This window comes from Panicum virgatum, chromosome 2K, assembly GCF_016808335.1.
Source record: "Panicum virgatum strain AP13 chromosome 2K, P.virgatum_v5, whole genome shotgun sequence".
Classification (NCBI taxonomy): Eukaryota; Viridiplantae; Streptophyta; class Magnoliopsida; order Poales; family Poaceae; genus Panicum; species Panicum virgatum.
The window spans coordinates 64,135,664-64,149,555 of NC_053137.1; the positions used below are offsets into that span (position 1 = coordinate 64,135,664).

Sequence of the window (13,892 nt, forward strand, 5' to 3'; positions counted from 1 at the left end):
AGAGCATCGGCCATTGAGCTTCCCAATCCGACCACCCCTTCTCTCCACCCCCCGTGAGATCCAAAGCACAGAACCATCGCATCGAAGAAGAAGAACAGCAGCACCGGCTCAGCGTCGTTTGCTGGAAGCTTCCACCCCTTCGCGGAGGTCAAGCACAGGAGCCCAGACCGCACCCCCCCAGGGAGTCCCCCAGAACCGCACGGACAGGCACACCACTATCGCCGTTGAAGAAATCAACAACACGGAGATAGAGTCTAGATTCGCCAAGGAAGGATCCGGCGAATCAGACCGCAAAAGTCGCAAGCCGGGGGAAAAGCTTCCGCCCTAACCTTTATTGGACGGACAGAGACGCACCTGAGGACAAAATCCGCCCCGAAAACGAAGCCATCGAAGATGGGGACGCTCGGCATCTCTGAAGCCCCAGTCGACGGCGACGCTGACGGGCACCCTAGCTTCACCGGCAACAACGCCGGCAAGCAAAACCTAGGAGAAGCTAGTAAACTAACTACTCTATACAGTCCGCCCGTCGATTCCCCCGGCCCCCTTCCTCTCCGACGCCATCCCGGCCGCCGGAGAGGGAGGGCGCCAGCGGAATCGGCGGCGAAAGCGCTTTTCACCGCCCTTTTTTCGCCTGGTCTGAACTGTAGACGAGGGGATAAGGACGCGAAGGCTCTAGCTCTCTCCCGGCCACAAAGGCTGTAAAGAACTACGGCAAAAGCAAAGGAAGAGGAGGTGGTTTTGATTTGAATTTGAACAAAAGATTTGGCGAAGACACTCCTTCCTGGAGTCCTGACGGTGCTGCTGCTGCTACCGTGCCCTGTTGCAATGGTGGCAGGTCCGTCCAAGCAAGCGCGGGCGCGTCATGATTCCGGCGTTGAAAACTTTAGCCGGCCTGAGGGAGCATCAGACGTGGCGTCGCTCTGCCTGACCCATTCAGTGAGCCTGACTGACTGACTCGCTGCGCTGAGAGAGAGGAGAGGAGGGTTTACTACTGACAGTTGGATTATTTTACTCCGAGTCTGACTCACGCAGTCAAAGCGGCAGGCGCTCCACAGTCCTCGCTCGCAGGCTGCCGCCTCAGAATCCGAACCAAACGATGCAGCGGGCCCACCCGCAGCCTCTCCCAGCCTCCGGCTGTCCGGCAGGCCTGCGGCTTGCTTGACCGGCTCCCACCCCACCAGCCAGTTGGTACAGACCTGCTGCAGAGAGTGAGAGCGACTACTCTCTGTCTCCCTCTCTCTTGATCGCCAGTGGTAGTTCGTAGAGTAGAACACTGTGGTGTGTGCGTATGTACGCTCGGTGCTGTACCCGTACGTCCAGTGGGCCCTCGAGGTACATGTACATTCCAGTGAAAATCCCAGTACAGCACTGTTGCTGTTGTGCTCGGAGAGAGAGGTGGGGGGGGGGGGGGGACGGGCAAGCCTCATCTCATCACTTGTGGACCTAACAAAGAACTGTACTGTAACAAGGCGGGCCACCTCGTGTTCTCTCGCCGGGGGCATCCATTTGACTTGCGCAAAAGCAAAAGCTCACCCAACCCATCACAGGACCGGCCGGCCCACACGACACGAGACCGGGCTAGCGAGCGAGCGTATAGAAAAAGAAGAAGTGATTCCCCTACGAGGAGGCGCGCACGCAGGCCGCAAGACGGGACGTGCAGCCGCAGTCCGCAGCGGAGCCGCTAGAGAGCTCGCTCGCTGTGCCCCGCGCTTGTCGCTTGCTCCTGCTTTACGGTACGTATGCCTGGGCAGAAAACCCGATACCCGATATCCGAACCCGAAAAACCCGAGCCCGAACCCGAAAAGTCCGAACCCGAAAAACCCGAACCCTAATCCGGGTTCCAACCAACGGTACCCGAAATTAATACGGGTAGTTCGGGTATTGGGCCACGGTACCCGAAATACCCGAACAACCCGAAATGATTTGTTTTTTCATCTATGATTTGATTTGTGTGCTTCAAAACTATGTTTATTAATTGTGATATGTGAAGTGTGAACTGTCACGGTTTGAACGTGTGAAGTGTTAGTTAATTTCGTTTGAACTGTCAGTTTGGACGTGTGAACTGGATGTATGGTTGGGTGTATTTGATTTGATTTTATACTGCATATGTGGAGTTCCAAAATTTCGGGTAATTCGGGTAAAACCCGAACCCGAACCCGAATTTTCGGGTACCCGAATTTTCGGGTACCCGAATTTTCGGGTTCTTCTTTTTCCCAACTGATTTCGGGTATCATTTTTGAAAACCCGAAATTCCTAAAACCCGAACTACCCGACCCGAAAATTTCGGGTAACCCGAATGCCCGGCCCTAACGGTACGGCGGGCCCAAGGTCAGCCGCGCCCACTCCCCAGGCGGCCCCGGCCGGGCCTGGGGAGCGTGGCCTTTCGCATGGCGCCGTGCGCCGCGCGGGGCACCACCACACGGACGCAGGCGGGCGGCGCGCGTGCGCCAGGCGGCCGGGCGTCGTGGTTCCGTTGACGCAGCCCGCAAGCGGCAAGCCTGTTCTCCTCCTCTCTCTCCAGGCCGGTGTTCGCATGGGCTTGGACTCGCCGTACGTAGCGGTCTGCCTGCTGGCTGCTGCCGTGCTCGCGGTCGCGGGTGTGCGAGTACGGCGCCGCGCTGGGGTAGTCGTAGCATGGACGGAAATCTGTGGCGGGCGCGTACGTATGATTCGGATTCGGCGCAGGGGGACACGGCCCGAGTAGACAGCTCGTCGTCGTCTCGCGTACCACCATGAGTCCAGGTCTACTGTATAGGTATAGCACTGCTCCTACTTCGTCATCAACGGTAGTACATGTCTCCCCTCTGCTCTCTCTCTCTCTCTCTCTCTGGCACCGCATCCTCAAGATCTCTCGTGCGTACGAGCGCCGGACGCGGATCAGTTGGGGGCACTATGAGTCCGGACATGTTGCGGATCAGTTGGGGGCACCTCAACGAGACGACGTACAGTCCGGACATGAGTGAGAACTGAGAAGTGAGACGTGAGAGGACGCATGCCAAAAAAAAAAGCTACTATAATCACTTGAGCTGACGAAATCTGAATCTATCGTCGGAACCGGCTCACGAGCGGACGGTCTTCTTCCTCCTCGCTGTGTCCGTTCTTCCGATTACCGCAGCCGGACTGCCGGAGACGCCGTTGTCGAAGCAATACCTCACGTTTTTAATGCAATCTTCAAACTGTTGGTGATATGCCCAAGAGGCCATCATCACAATACGGTTTAAAGACCCAAGTGGATATTGATCCAAGAGGGATTAGGGTTACTAATGGGCCTATGAGATAGAAGCCCATTAGTACGCCCTATATATATATATGAGGGAGGGGCTAGGGGGGCGATGACCTGAGCCGCGCCACCTCCCTAGCCGCCGCCCCTCCCTCTCTCTCGGCCGCCGCCCTTGCCGTGCGTGCGGTGCTAGCACACCGACGCCCGGCGTTTCATCCCCGTACGTGTGGACTCCGTGGAGGCGCTGCTGCGACTTATGCGCTAATCGGCTGCTGGGATCAAGTACGAGGAGCTCGGTTCGTGGGACGTGATCGACTACTTCCACTACATCGACGCGCGACTTCTTCCGCTGTGCTGCGCGTCTAGTGGTAACGATCTATGATCCTCTACTCGCAAGTATCTTGGGTTTATGCGGTAGTGATGCTAGCGTAGCCTATCCGTTTCCCTACAGTGGTACCAGAGCCATCTTGCGTAGTTTTTGGTCTGGATCTTTTGCATATAGGTGATATGTTGTTGTAGTAGATTGGATCTATTACTTTTGCACGGTTTGATTAGATCAATTGGTCATAAGGGGTTAAAACTGGAGCGAGTTGATTGCGCGGCATGTGACAAAAGATTAGTTTGTGTTCTTTCTCTGTTATGCATACGACATGTCCCTACCGGCTGGAATCACCATCGGGACTAACTGTGTGCATAGTCAGTAGATTGAACCAACAGATCAAGGTCATGTGTAGATGCAGTCTTCTCAAGTGCAAAGTTTGCACGGTCAAGGTGATTGACCTAGTGAAAATTGAGGCATTATGAATGGCTCGGATTTGAGGTGATTCGATCACTTTGATGAGATTTTCATAGGGATTCCATAGATGCGATCTGTGTAATTCCGTGAGGTTTTCAGGGCGCTGCCCTGAGACCCGCGGTTGCTTTCTCGCTGTAGCGGCTTCCCAAGCGCTACTTTGGTAGAACACGTCGTACGCCTAACTTGTTTTTGCAGGGTGTGATGTGAATGGTATGGCCTCAATGTCATGTGATGATGTATGTGATGATTTGTGCGACCTGCGTGTCGCAAGTTAACACAACCGGGTTGAGGTTGCACCATTATTGTATAACGACCTGCGTGTTGACTTGTGATGTTTGAATCCTCATGTAATTATTTCACTAGCTATTAGATGTAGTAGCTTAGTATCTTTTCATGGAGGTTTCAATCATGATGGCGATGATGATCACCACAAGGCAGGACGGATGGCAATGGAGGTCACCTTGGAGCCATGGCGATGGAGCCCATTGTGATGCAAGAGGCCATACTATTCACAATATAATATGATTATATGCATGTGATGTTTATTTTCCTGTCATACTATTCTTTCATGCTTTTACATATGGTGGATGCTTTAATCATGATAGAATAGCTTCCCTCAGAAAAGTTTGAGTTTTTGATGCCTTTTACCAATAGCTGCACCTATAAATTTTGATCGTTGTGTGGTAGGTTTACCAAAGTAGAGTACCCTCAGCTATCACTTTTGTATAGGGTGGATGTCGGACATTCACAAGTATAGTATTGGTTTACTCAGCAAAGCTATCAAAACAGTTTTGGGCTTTAAGGCATAGGGTTGGGGCCGGGGCATTGGATGCCACCCAACAAACAAGAGTCGCATAGAGATGTGATTAGTAATTTGTTACTTACCTGTATCACTACTTTTCTAGCCGTGATGCTAAAGCTCACTAGAATTTTAGTGATTATGGATCTTGAACCACTATATGTCATTAGAGGGAAGATGACTTTGATATAGTAGGTTGTCTTTTGTTAAATCAGTTAATGAAAGTCTTTACATAAACTTAGTGCTGAAATCTTGCTTTACTTTAATGTAGTGATCATGTCTGCCAGTAACAATTCCGCTTTCAATTTGCGTTCTGTTCTTGAGAAAGAAAAGTTGAATGGAACAAACTTTATTGATTGGTACCGCAACCTGAGAATTGTTCTCAGGCAAGAGAAAAAGGAGTATGTTCTTGAGCAGCCATATCCTGATGATCTCCCTGACAATGCAACTGCTGCTGATCGCAGAGCTTATGAGAAGCACTGCAATGACTCACTTGATGTCAGCTGTCTGATGCTCGCCACCATGTCCCCTGATCTGCAGAAGCAGTATGAGCATGCGGATGCTCATACCATGATCGAGGGGCTGCGTGGGATGTCTCAGAACCAAGCCAGGACTGAGAGGTTCAATATCTCAAAATCCTTGTTTGTGTGCAAGCTGGCAGAAGGTAGCCCAGTCAGTCCTCATGTGATCAAAATGATTGGTTACATTGAGACTTTGGATAGACTTGGTTTTGAACTTCACCAAGACTTGGCTACTGATGTTATTCTCCAGTCGCTCCCGGCGAGCTATGAGCCTTTTATCATGAACTTTCAGATGAATGGCTTGGATAAAACATTGAGTGAGTTGCATAGGATGCTAAAAACAGCAGAGGAGAGCATTAAGAAGAATCCCAATCATGTGATGATGATTCAGAAGGGGAACAAAAAGAGGAAGCGTTGGACGCCTCCTAATCCCAAAGGTAAAGGCAAGGAAAAGAGTTCCGGTGGTGAGTCCTCAGGCTCTAAGCTAAAGCCAGCACCTAAGGCCAAATCTGGCCCTACTTCTGAAGATGAATGCTTCCACTGTCATGAAAAGGGACATTGGTCTAAGAACTGCAAGAAGTACTTGGAAGAAAAGAAAAAGAAGAAGGGAAGTGAGACTTCCACTTCAGGTATAAATGTTATAGAAATAAATATTGCATTATCTTCTAGTGAATCATGGGTATTTGATACTGGATCGATGATTCACACTTGCAAATCGTTGCAGGGTCTAAGTGAGACTAGAAGATTTGCAAGTGGCGAGTTGGACGTTCGGGTCGGCAATGGCGCAAAGGTTGCGGTGTTGGCGGTCGGCACCTACCACTTGTCTCTACCCTACGGATTAGTTTTGGAATTAAATAATTATTATTGCATTCCTGCTTTGAGCAAGAACATTATTTCTTCTTTATGTTTGGAAGAAGTTGGTGATTTTAAGATTGTAATTGAGAACAAACGTTGTTCTATCTTTTGCAATGGTATTTTTTATGCTCATTGTCCATTGGTGAATGGATTATATGTTCTTGATCTTGAGGATAAATCTGTCTGTAACATTAATACTAAGAGGCTTAGACCAAATGATTTGAATCCCACTTTTATTTGGCATTGTCGCTTAGGTCATATAAATGAGAAGCGCATTGAACAACTCCATAAAGATGGATTGTTAAGCTCATTTGATTTTGAATCATTTGACACATGTGAGTCTTGTTTGCTTGGAAAGATGACCAAAGCGCATTTCACTGGTCAGAGTGAGAGGGCGAGTGACTTGTTGGGACTTGTACATACCGATGTATGTGGACCAATGAGCTCAATTGCTAGAGGTGGTTTTCAGTACTTTATTACTTTCACTGATGACTTTAGTAGATATGGCTATATCTACTTAATGAGGCACAAGTCTGAATCGTTTGAAAAGTTCAAAGAATTTCAGAATGAAGTACAAAATCAATTAGGCAAGACAATTAAATTTCTGCGATCTGATCGTGGAGGAGAATATTTGAGCCTTGAATTTGGTGATTATTTGAAGTAATGTGAAATTATTTCGCAGCTAACTCCGCCCGGAACGCCTCAATGTAATGGGGTATCCGAACGGAGGAACCGAACCTTGTTGGACATGGTTAGGTCCATGATGAGACAAGCTGATCTTCCATTGTCATTTTGGGGGTTATGCTCTTGAAACTGTTGCGTTCACACTGAATAGGGTTCCAAGTAAGTCTGTTGAGAAGACACCATATGAGATATGGACTGGGAAGCATCCCGGATTATTTTTTCTCAAAGTTTGGGGATGTGAGGCTTATGTCAAACGTTTGATGTCAGATAAGCTCACTCCAAAGTTAGACAAATGTTTCTTTGTGGGGTATCCTAGGGAAACCAAAGGATATTATTTTACAATAAGGCGGAAGGCAAAGTGTTTGTCGCTCGCAATGGTGTTTTCTTAGAAAAGGAGTTTCTCTCAAAAGGATTTAGTGGGAGCAAGGTGCAACTTGAAGAAATTCAGGAAACACCCGAAACTGTTTCAGCACCCACTGAAGATCCACGGGATGTGCAAGATGTTGCACAACCCGTAGTTGAGGCACCAGCCCCACGAAGGTCTATAAGGGCACGTCGCGCTACTGACAAGCTCAACCTCCATATTACGGAGGAGCGCCATGTATTATTGATGGAAAATGATGAGCCCTTGACCTACAAAGAAGCAATGCTGGGACCCGACTCCGACAAATAGCTTGAAGCCATGGAATCCGAGTTAAAATCCATGCATGATAATCAAGTTTGGAACTTGGTCGATCAGATTGACAGTGTAAGACCTGTCAACTGTAAGTGGATTTTTAAGAAAAAATTAGACATGGATGAAAATGTTCACATCTATAAGGCACGATTGGTGGCGAAAGGTTTCCGACAAATTCAAGGTGTTGACTATGAGGAAACCTTTTCGCCTGTCGCAATGCTAAAGTCTGTTCGGATTCTCCTAGCAATTGCCGCATATTATGACTATGAGATATGGCAAATGGATGTCAAAACTGCTTTTCTTAATGGACATCTAAGTGAGGATGTGTATATGACACAGTCTGAAGGTTTTGTCGATACTAAAAATGCTGGGAAAATATGTAAGCTTCAGAGGTCCATCTATGGATTGAAGCAAGCATCTCGGAGTTGGAATATTCGTTTTGATGAAGTAGTCAAAGGGTTTGGCTTCATCAAGAATGAAGATGAGCCTTGTGTTTACAAAAAGGCTAGTGGGAGTGCACTTGTGTTTCTGGTCCTATATGTGGATGACATATTACTGATCGGAAATGATATTCCAATGCTTGAAGCCGTTAAAACCTCATTGAAAAAGAATTTTTCGATGAAGGATTTAGGAGAGGCGGCTTATATTCTGGGTATTAGGATCTATAGAGATAGATCAAAAAGGATAATTGGATTGAGCCAAAACACGTACATTGACAAGATATTGAATCGGTTCAATATGCAAGATTCCAAGAAAGGTTTCTTGCCAATGTCACATGGCATTACTCTAAGCAAGAGTCAGTGTGCTACGACACCTGATGAGCAAAAGAGGATGAGTACGATTCCTTATGCTTCAGCCATAGGGTCGATCATGTATGCTATGCTTTGCACGCGCCCAGATGTTTCCTTTGCTCTAAGTGTTACGAGCAGGTATCAGTCAGATTTCGGTGAACCTCACTGGACAATTGTAAAGAGTATCCTTAAGTACTTGAGAAGAACTAAGAATTATTTTGTATGTGCCATCAGTTGTTCTTGAGTGTTATACCTACTGAATCCTTAGACCTGAGATCGCCATTGTTTCTCACTGTGTGTAGTGGTGCATCTTGGGGCTGCTAAACGCTACTCCGTGACTGGGTAGTTACAAAAGCAGCTTACAGGTATGTCATGAAACATGGAATGAGATGTGAGCGGATCAAGATGGAATTTGCCCCTCCTAGATAACGGGAGAGATATCTCTGGGCCCCTCGAGATAGTTGGATTTGAAAGTGCATGGCCATGCCAAAGTGATTAAAGAGTTAATCATGATGACTAAAGGTTAGTTATTAATAGAATCCACTATTAGATCGAGAGAATGGTCGAGCTATCACAAAGGTGGCACGCATCTCGCTTTGAGCTTGACTGGTATCGTGTGGCAAAGGGATCGGTGTATGAGTATATCTATGGTTCGGCCGATATGATCTTTATGTGTATTTGTGAGTCACTATGCCCTGTTAGGTGCCGCTATTGACTTGTGATTCGGAAATGATTTCCGATCACGACCACCTACACATGAACCTAACGGGTCACACACTTAAGGGGTTTGGAATGTTGGAAAGCTTGCATGTATGATTGTCTCTAGTGCAAGTGGGAGATTGTTGGTGATATGCCCAAGAGCCCATCATCACAATACGGTTTAAAGGCCCAAGTGGATATTGATCCAAGAGGGATTAGGGTTACTAATGTGCCTATGAGATAGAAGCCCATTAGTACGCCCTATATATATGAGGGAGGGGTTAGGGGGGGCGATGACCTGAGCCGCGCCACCTCCCTAGCCGCCGCCCCTCCCTCTCTCTCGGCCGCCGCCCTTGCCGTGCGTGCGGTGCTAGCACACCGACGCCCGGCGTTTCATCCCCGTACGTGTGGACTACGTGGAGGCGCTGCTGCGACTGCTGGGATCAAGTACGAGGAGCTTGGTTCGTGGGACGTGATCGACTACTTCCTCTACATCGACGCGCGACTTCTTCCGCTGCGCTGCGCGTCTAGTGGTAACGATCTATGATCCTCTACTCGCAAATATCTTAGATTTATGCGGTAGTGATGCTAGCGTAGCCTACCCGTTTCCCTACACAAACAATAGCTCATGTTTTCGTAGCACGAGAGACCATTTCTTGCTGCCACGCAGCAGCTATAAAAACACACGGCCGGACTCACCTCACACCCAGGCAGGGGCAGGGGGAGCAACAGGCAAGGTCCTCCACCACCGCCGCCGGTCGCCACGCGACCACGGCCACCTCAGCTCCGCGCTCCACCCTCCCGCCCGTGCTCCGCATCCGCATGTCAACGCGAACAAAAAGAGCCCTCTCCTCCACCACCACCGCCGCCACGCAACGAAGCTTCGCTCCCACCACCCCCGCCCCGGGCTGGAGGGCGCCTCCACTCGTATAAAGCCAGCGGCCTCGCACCGCAGCTCCGCTAGTGGCGCTCCGATTCCCTCCGCTGGCTTCACCTCTGCTGGCTGCGGCCTCTCCTTGAGTTCCTCTGCTAAGCCTCCGCCCCTCGCGCGCGTCGGCCATGGCAGGAAGGTGTGGCGGCGGCTGCGGGACGAAGCGCAAGCGCGCGGCGGCCGGTCTCGGCGACCTCCACGACGACATGCTCGAGCGCGTGCTCGCGCGCCTCCCGCCGGCGAGCTACTTCCGCCTCCGGGGCGTCTCCCGCCGGTGGCGCGCGGCCGCGGACTCCAACACGTTCCGCGCCGCCTGCGCGCGCGTCCCGGCGCGGGACCCGTGGTTCCTCATGCTCGACGACTCCGGCCACCGGGGCCCGGAGGAAGAGAACAAGCAGCTGCCGGCGCGCCCCGCCGCGGTCTTCGACTCGGCCGAGCGCGCCTGGGCGCGCTGGCGCGGCGCGCCGGGGGCCGTGCCGGTGGCCGCCGCGGGCGGGTTCGTGCTCTACCGCGACGCGCCCACGGGGGAGCTCACCGTCGTCAACCCGCTCACCGGCGCGTCCCGCGCGCTCCCGCCGCCGCCGCCGTCGGGCGCGCCGCAGGCCGTCGCCATGTACGGCTCCCCGTACCGCGTGGTGCTCATCCTCGGCGAGCTCCCGGACCTGTCCATGGCGTCGTACGACTCCACCAAAGACGCGTGGGAGGGCCCCGTGGCGCTGACCCGGAAGGCGGAGGACGACGAGGCCTCGTCGCGCGAGCGCGGCGCGGAAGAAGGCGAGGGCGGCGACGACACGGTCTACTTCCTGAGCAAGTCCGGCGACGTCGTGGCCACCACCATGCAGCGGAGCGCGTCGCGGGAGTACTCGTCCGTCGTGGCCTGCCGCGGAAGCGGCGACGACGACGCCGTGGCCTACTTCCTGAGCCGCTCGGGCGCGGTGGTGGCCTGCGACCTGGCGCGCCGCGCGTTCGCGGAGCTGCCCCGGATCCTCCCCGTGTACCACGAGTACTCCATCGACGTCGTGGCGTGCGGCGGCGCCGCTTACGCGGTCGTCCTCTCGGAGCTCCTCGACACGGCGAGCCTGCGCGTGTGGGAGCACGCGGGCGGCGCGTGGCGGCAGGTGGCTGCGATGCCGCCCGCCATGTCGCACGCCTTCCGTGGTGCCAGGGCCGACGTCAACTGCGTCGGCCACGGCGACCGCCTCATGGTCTGCGTCAGCTCCGGCGACGCCGCCGCCCGCGGCTGCTTCCTGTGCGACGTCAGGACCAACCGGTGGGAGGAGCTCCCGGGGCGCGCCGACGGGGACGGGGAGGCCGCCACGGGCTTCGTGGCCGCCCTCTCCTTCGAGCCAAGAATGGAGGCCGCCGTCTGATTCGTCGGAGCCTCAGCATTTGCTGGTTCCTTTCGTGTTAGATTCGCTTAATCTGGCATCCCCTGATGCCCATTGTACGTAGTGATCCGTCATTGTTCGTGCAATCGTGTTAACGATTTCCTTTCCTCAGTGATTTGAGATCGCTCAATTTCGTGTGAATCAAATCCCCGAGCCTGTCCGTGGCTTCAGACTTCGCTAGCCGCCGATTCTGTCTGGCTGGCTGGGTACTGTCGTTTCTTGATTCTCGTGTCAATGTCAGAGCACTCAACACTCAACAGTCAATTGCAACAACTGCAGCCTATCTCAACCGAGAGCTCACTTTTCTTTCCAAAATTAGCAAATGCCAATTCTACGCGATATGCATTCCGACGGCCATCGACTGATCTTGACGGCCCTGATGGCAATGAGCCAACCTGAAGTCCGGAGCCGCCGCCACCGGCGTTTGCGATAGCAGCGTGCAGAGTCAGAGCTGACCTAAGATTTGCCGTGACAAGAAGGGCACCAAGAAGAAAAACAGGCGACAATCTAGAGTTGAATGAAAATTCAGGCTCTCTTCAGTTGCCTTCAAAATTCCAAAACTTTACAATATTCTCCATCACATCGAATGTTTTAACATGTGCATAAAATATTAAATGTAATTAAAGAAAATAACTAATTACACAGTTTGTCTATAATTTGCGAGACGAATTTTTTGAGTCTACTTAATCCATAATATGATAATAATTACTAAATACAAATAAAAGTACTACAATATTTTATACCCAAAAGTTTTGTCATCTAAACAAGGCCAGTCAAACGTGCAAGACCTGCTCTAAAACGACCGCCCTTTCATCATCTCGGGTGTTCAGAGTGCAGGAACAGACACGATGCCGAACGGAACACCCACCGGCCGGAACGAAGCAAACCGGCAGCAGCGGCGGTGCCAGTGCCAGTGCCTTTTCCTTTTCTCCGCGCAAGTGCAAGGCCATGATCCGGTGCTCGCCCATGCAACAGCGAAAGCGGAGGCTCCTGCCGGCCTTTGCCTCGCTTTGGAAGGGAGGGCTGGTGCTCTTCCACTGACGCCGGCCGGCCGCGTCCGCCTCGCCGCGAGACACGGCCGGTAAAGTCAGTCACGGGCAATCCTTGTGGGGATATCGCCGTCCGTCTCATCTGCGGACTCGTGCTCGCCACTGCTCGTGCTCGGCCTCCTTCGTCCTCCTCCTCTCTTTTCGCCGTGCGAATCGCGTCGCGCCTGCTGCTTTGGGTTGCTGTGGATCCGTAGCCGTGCGAGCGAGCGCCTAGTGTGCGTGTGCGTGCGTGCTGCTGCTTTAATTTTTCGGGTGTTTTTTTTGAAATTTTTTAAAAGCATTGTAAAAGGGCTTTTATATTGAGTTGCATGCACCAACCAGTTCAACCCAAAAGATTAAGCTAATGGGAAGATGTGAACAATTCACTTATATTCCAATTTTTTTTTGTTGTTGCGGCTTTGCTTTGAGGTGGACAACTACCAGTGTGTGGATGGATGAGCTGCTTTGGCAAGTGCAAACAAAGCTCGCTCAAAGAGGGGTTACGCCTTTAGTAGTTACTACTGCCTCTCGCAGAGGCTTTTCCTGCCCCGTTTGGCTTCCTTTAGCAGCCTAGCATCAGTGTTGTTTTTTTACTGCAGCGATCGGTAATCCTATGCTGGGGGTTCCTGTTACACTGACGGACCTGCCTGCCAAGAACTCTTTTTCTAACACTAGCATCAGCCTCATGCAACAGCAGAGTTTGGAGATGCTTCGAATTGACCTCCCAATTCATCGTGTTCGTCAGATTGGCGCACGCGATTCTTCCATGGTGATCTGTGAATTGGTAAGCATGAATTGTGACCGATCACCGTTCATCAGTTCACCATGCATGGAGCATGGTGTCTGGACTCTGGACTGTGATCCGCCCCGAGATTGGCTTTATTCTAGATGGAGCATGGCTGGGACTAGGCTTTGCTTTGGGGGCGAAACGGAGAAGGGGACCGGGAATCATGAGCTGAATGGATGCAAGGGGGAAAAAAGAACGATGATGGAATGGTTGACAATGTGATAGGGGAATTATTTACTATCATTGCTCTTACGTCTGGCAGCCACCGAATCCAGGGACAGCCGGGCAACGCAAAAGCCAGGATGCTCTCCGGCTTTTGGATCGCTATGGGAGCCTAGAGCTGCGCGTGCTCAACTGCGACGTGGATCGAACAAGTCGTCAAGACGAGCACAGTGAATTGTGATGAGGAATTCGCTGTGCTCTTCAGAAGCTAATCGTGAGGAATTTACAGAAGCTACTAGGTAGTACATGCTTAACAGGCAACAATGTACTGTGCTCAAGGGCCCATGCCCATCACCGTAGGTGGACCGCCTGCACAAGACAGCCCACTTCGAGTCCCAAGCAACGAGAATGAATCGGTGAACGTACAATTAACAATTTCCTCTCCGAAGATGAAGCTACAATTGAAAGATTTGAAATTTCCCCAACTCTATAAATGCGTCTTGATTTGAGAAACTCAGCTCAGCAGACACATTTCTGAGTTCTGACAGAAGAGTA

The 13,892-nt window shown here is 51.4% G+C and overlaps 1 protein-coding gene across 1 annotated transcript; it reads left to right on the forward strand.

The window, feature by feature from the left end:
- Positions 1-9,703: 9,703 nt before the first annotated feature.
- Positions 9,704-11,506, forward strand: LOC120694495 (F-box only protein 13-like). Its single transcript, XM_039977628.1, has one exon. The coding sequence runs from the start codon at positions 10,101-10,103 to the stop codon at positions 11,340-11,342; it is 1,242 nt and encodes a 413-aa protein (XP_039833562.1). The 5' UTR covers positions 9,704-10,100; the 3' UTR covers positions 11,343-11,506.
- Positions 11,507-13,892: the final 2,386 nt, after the last annotated feature.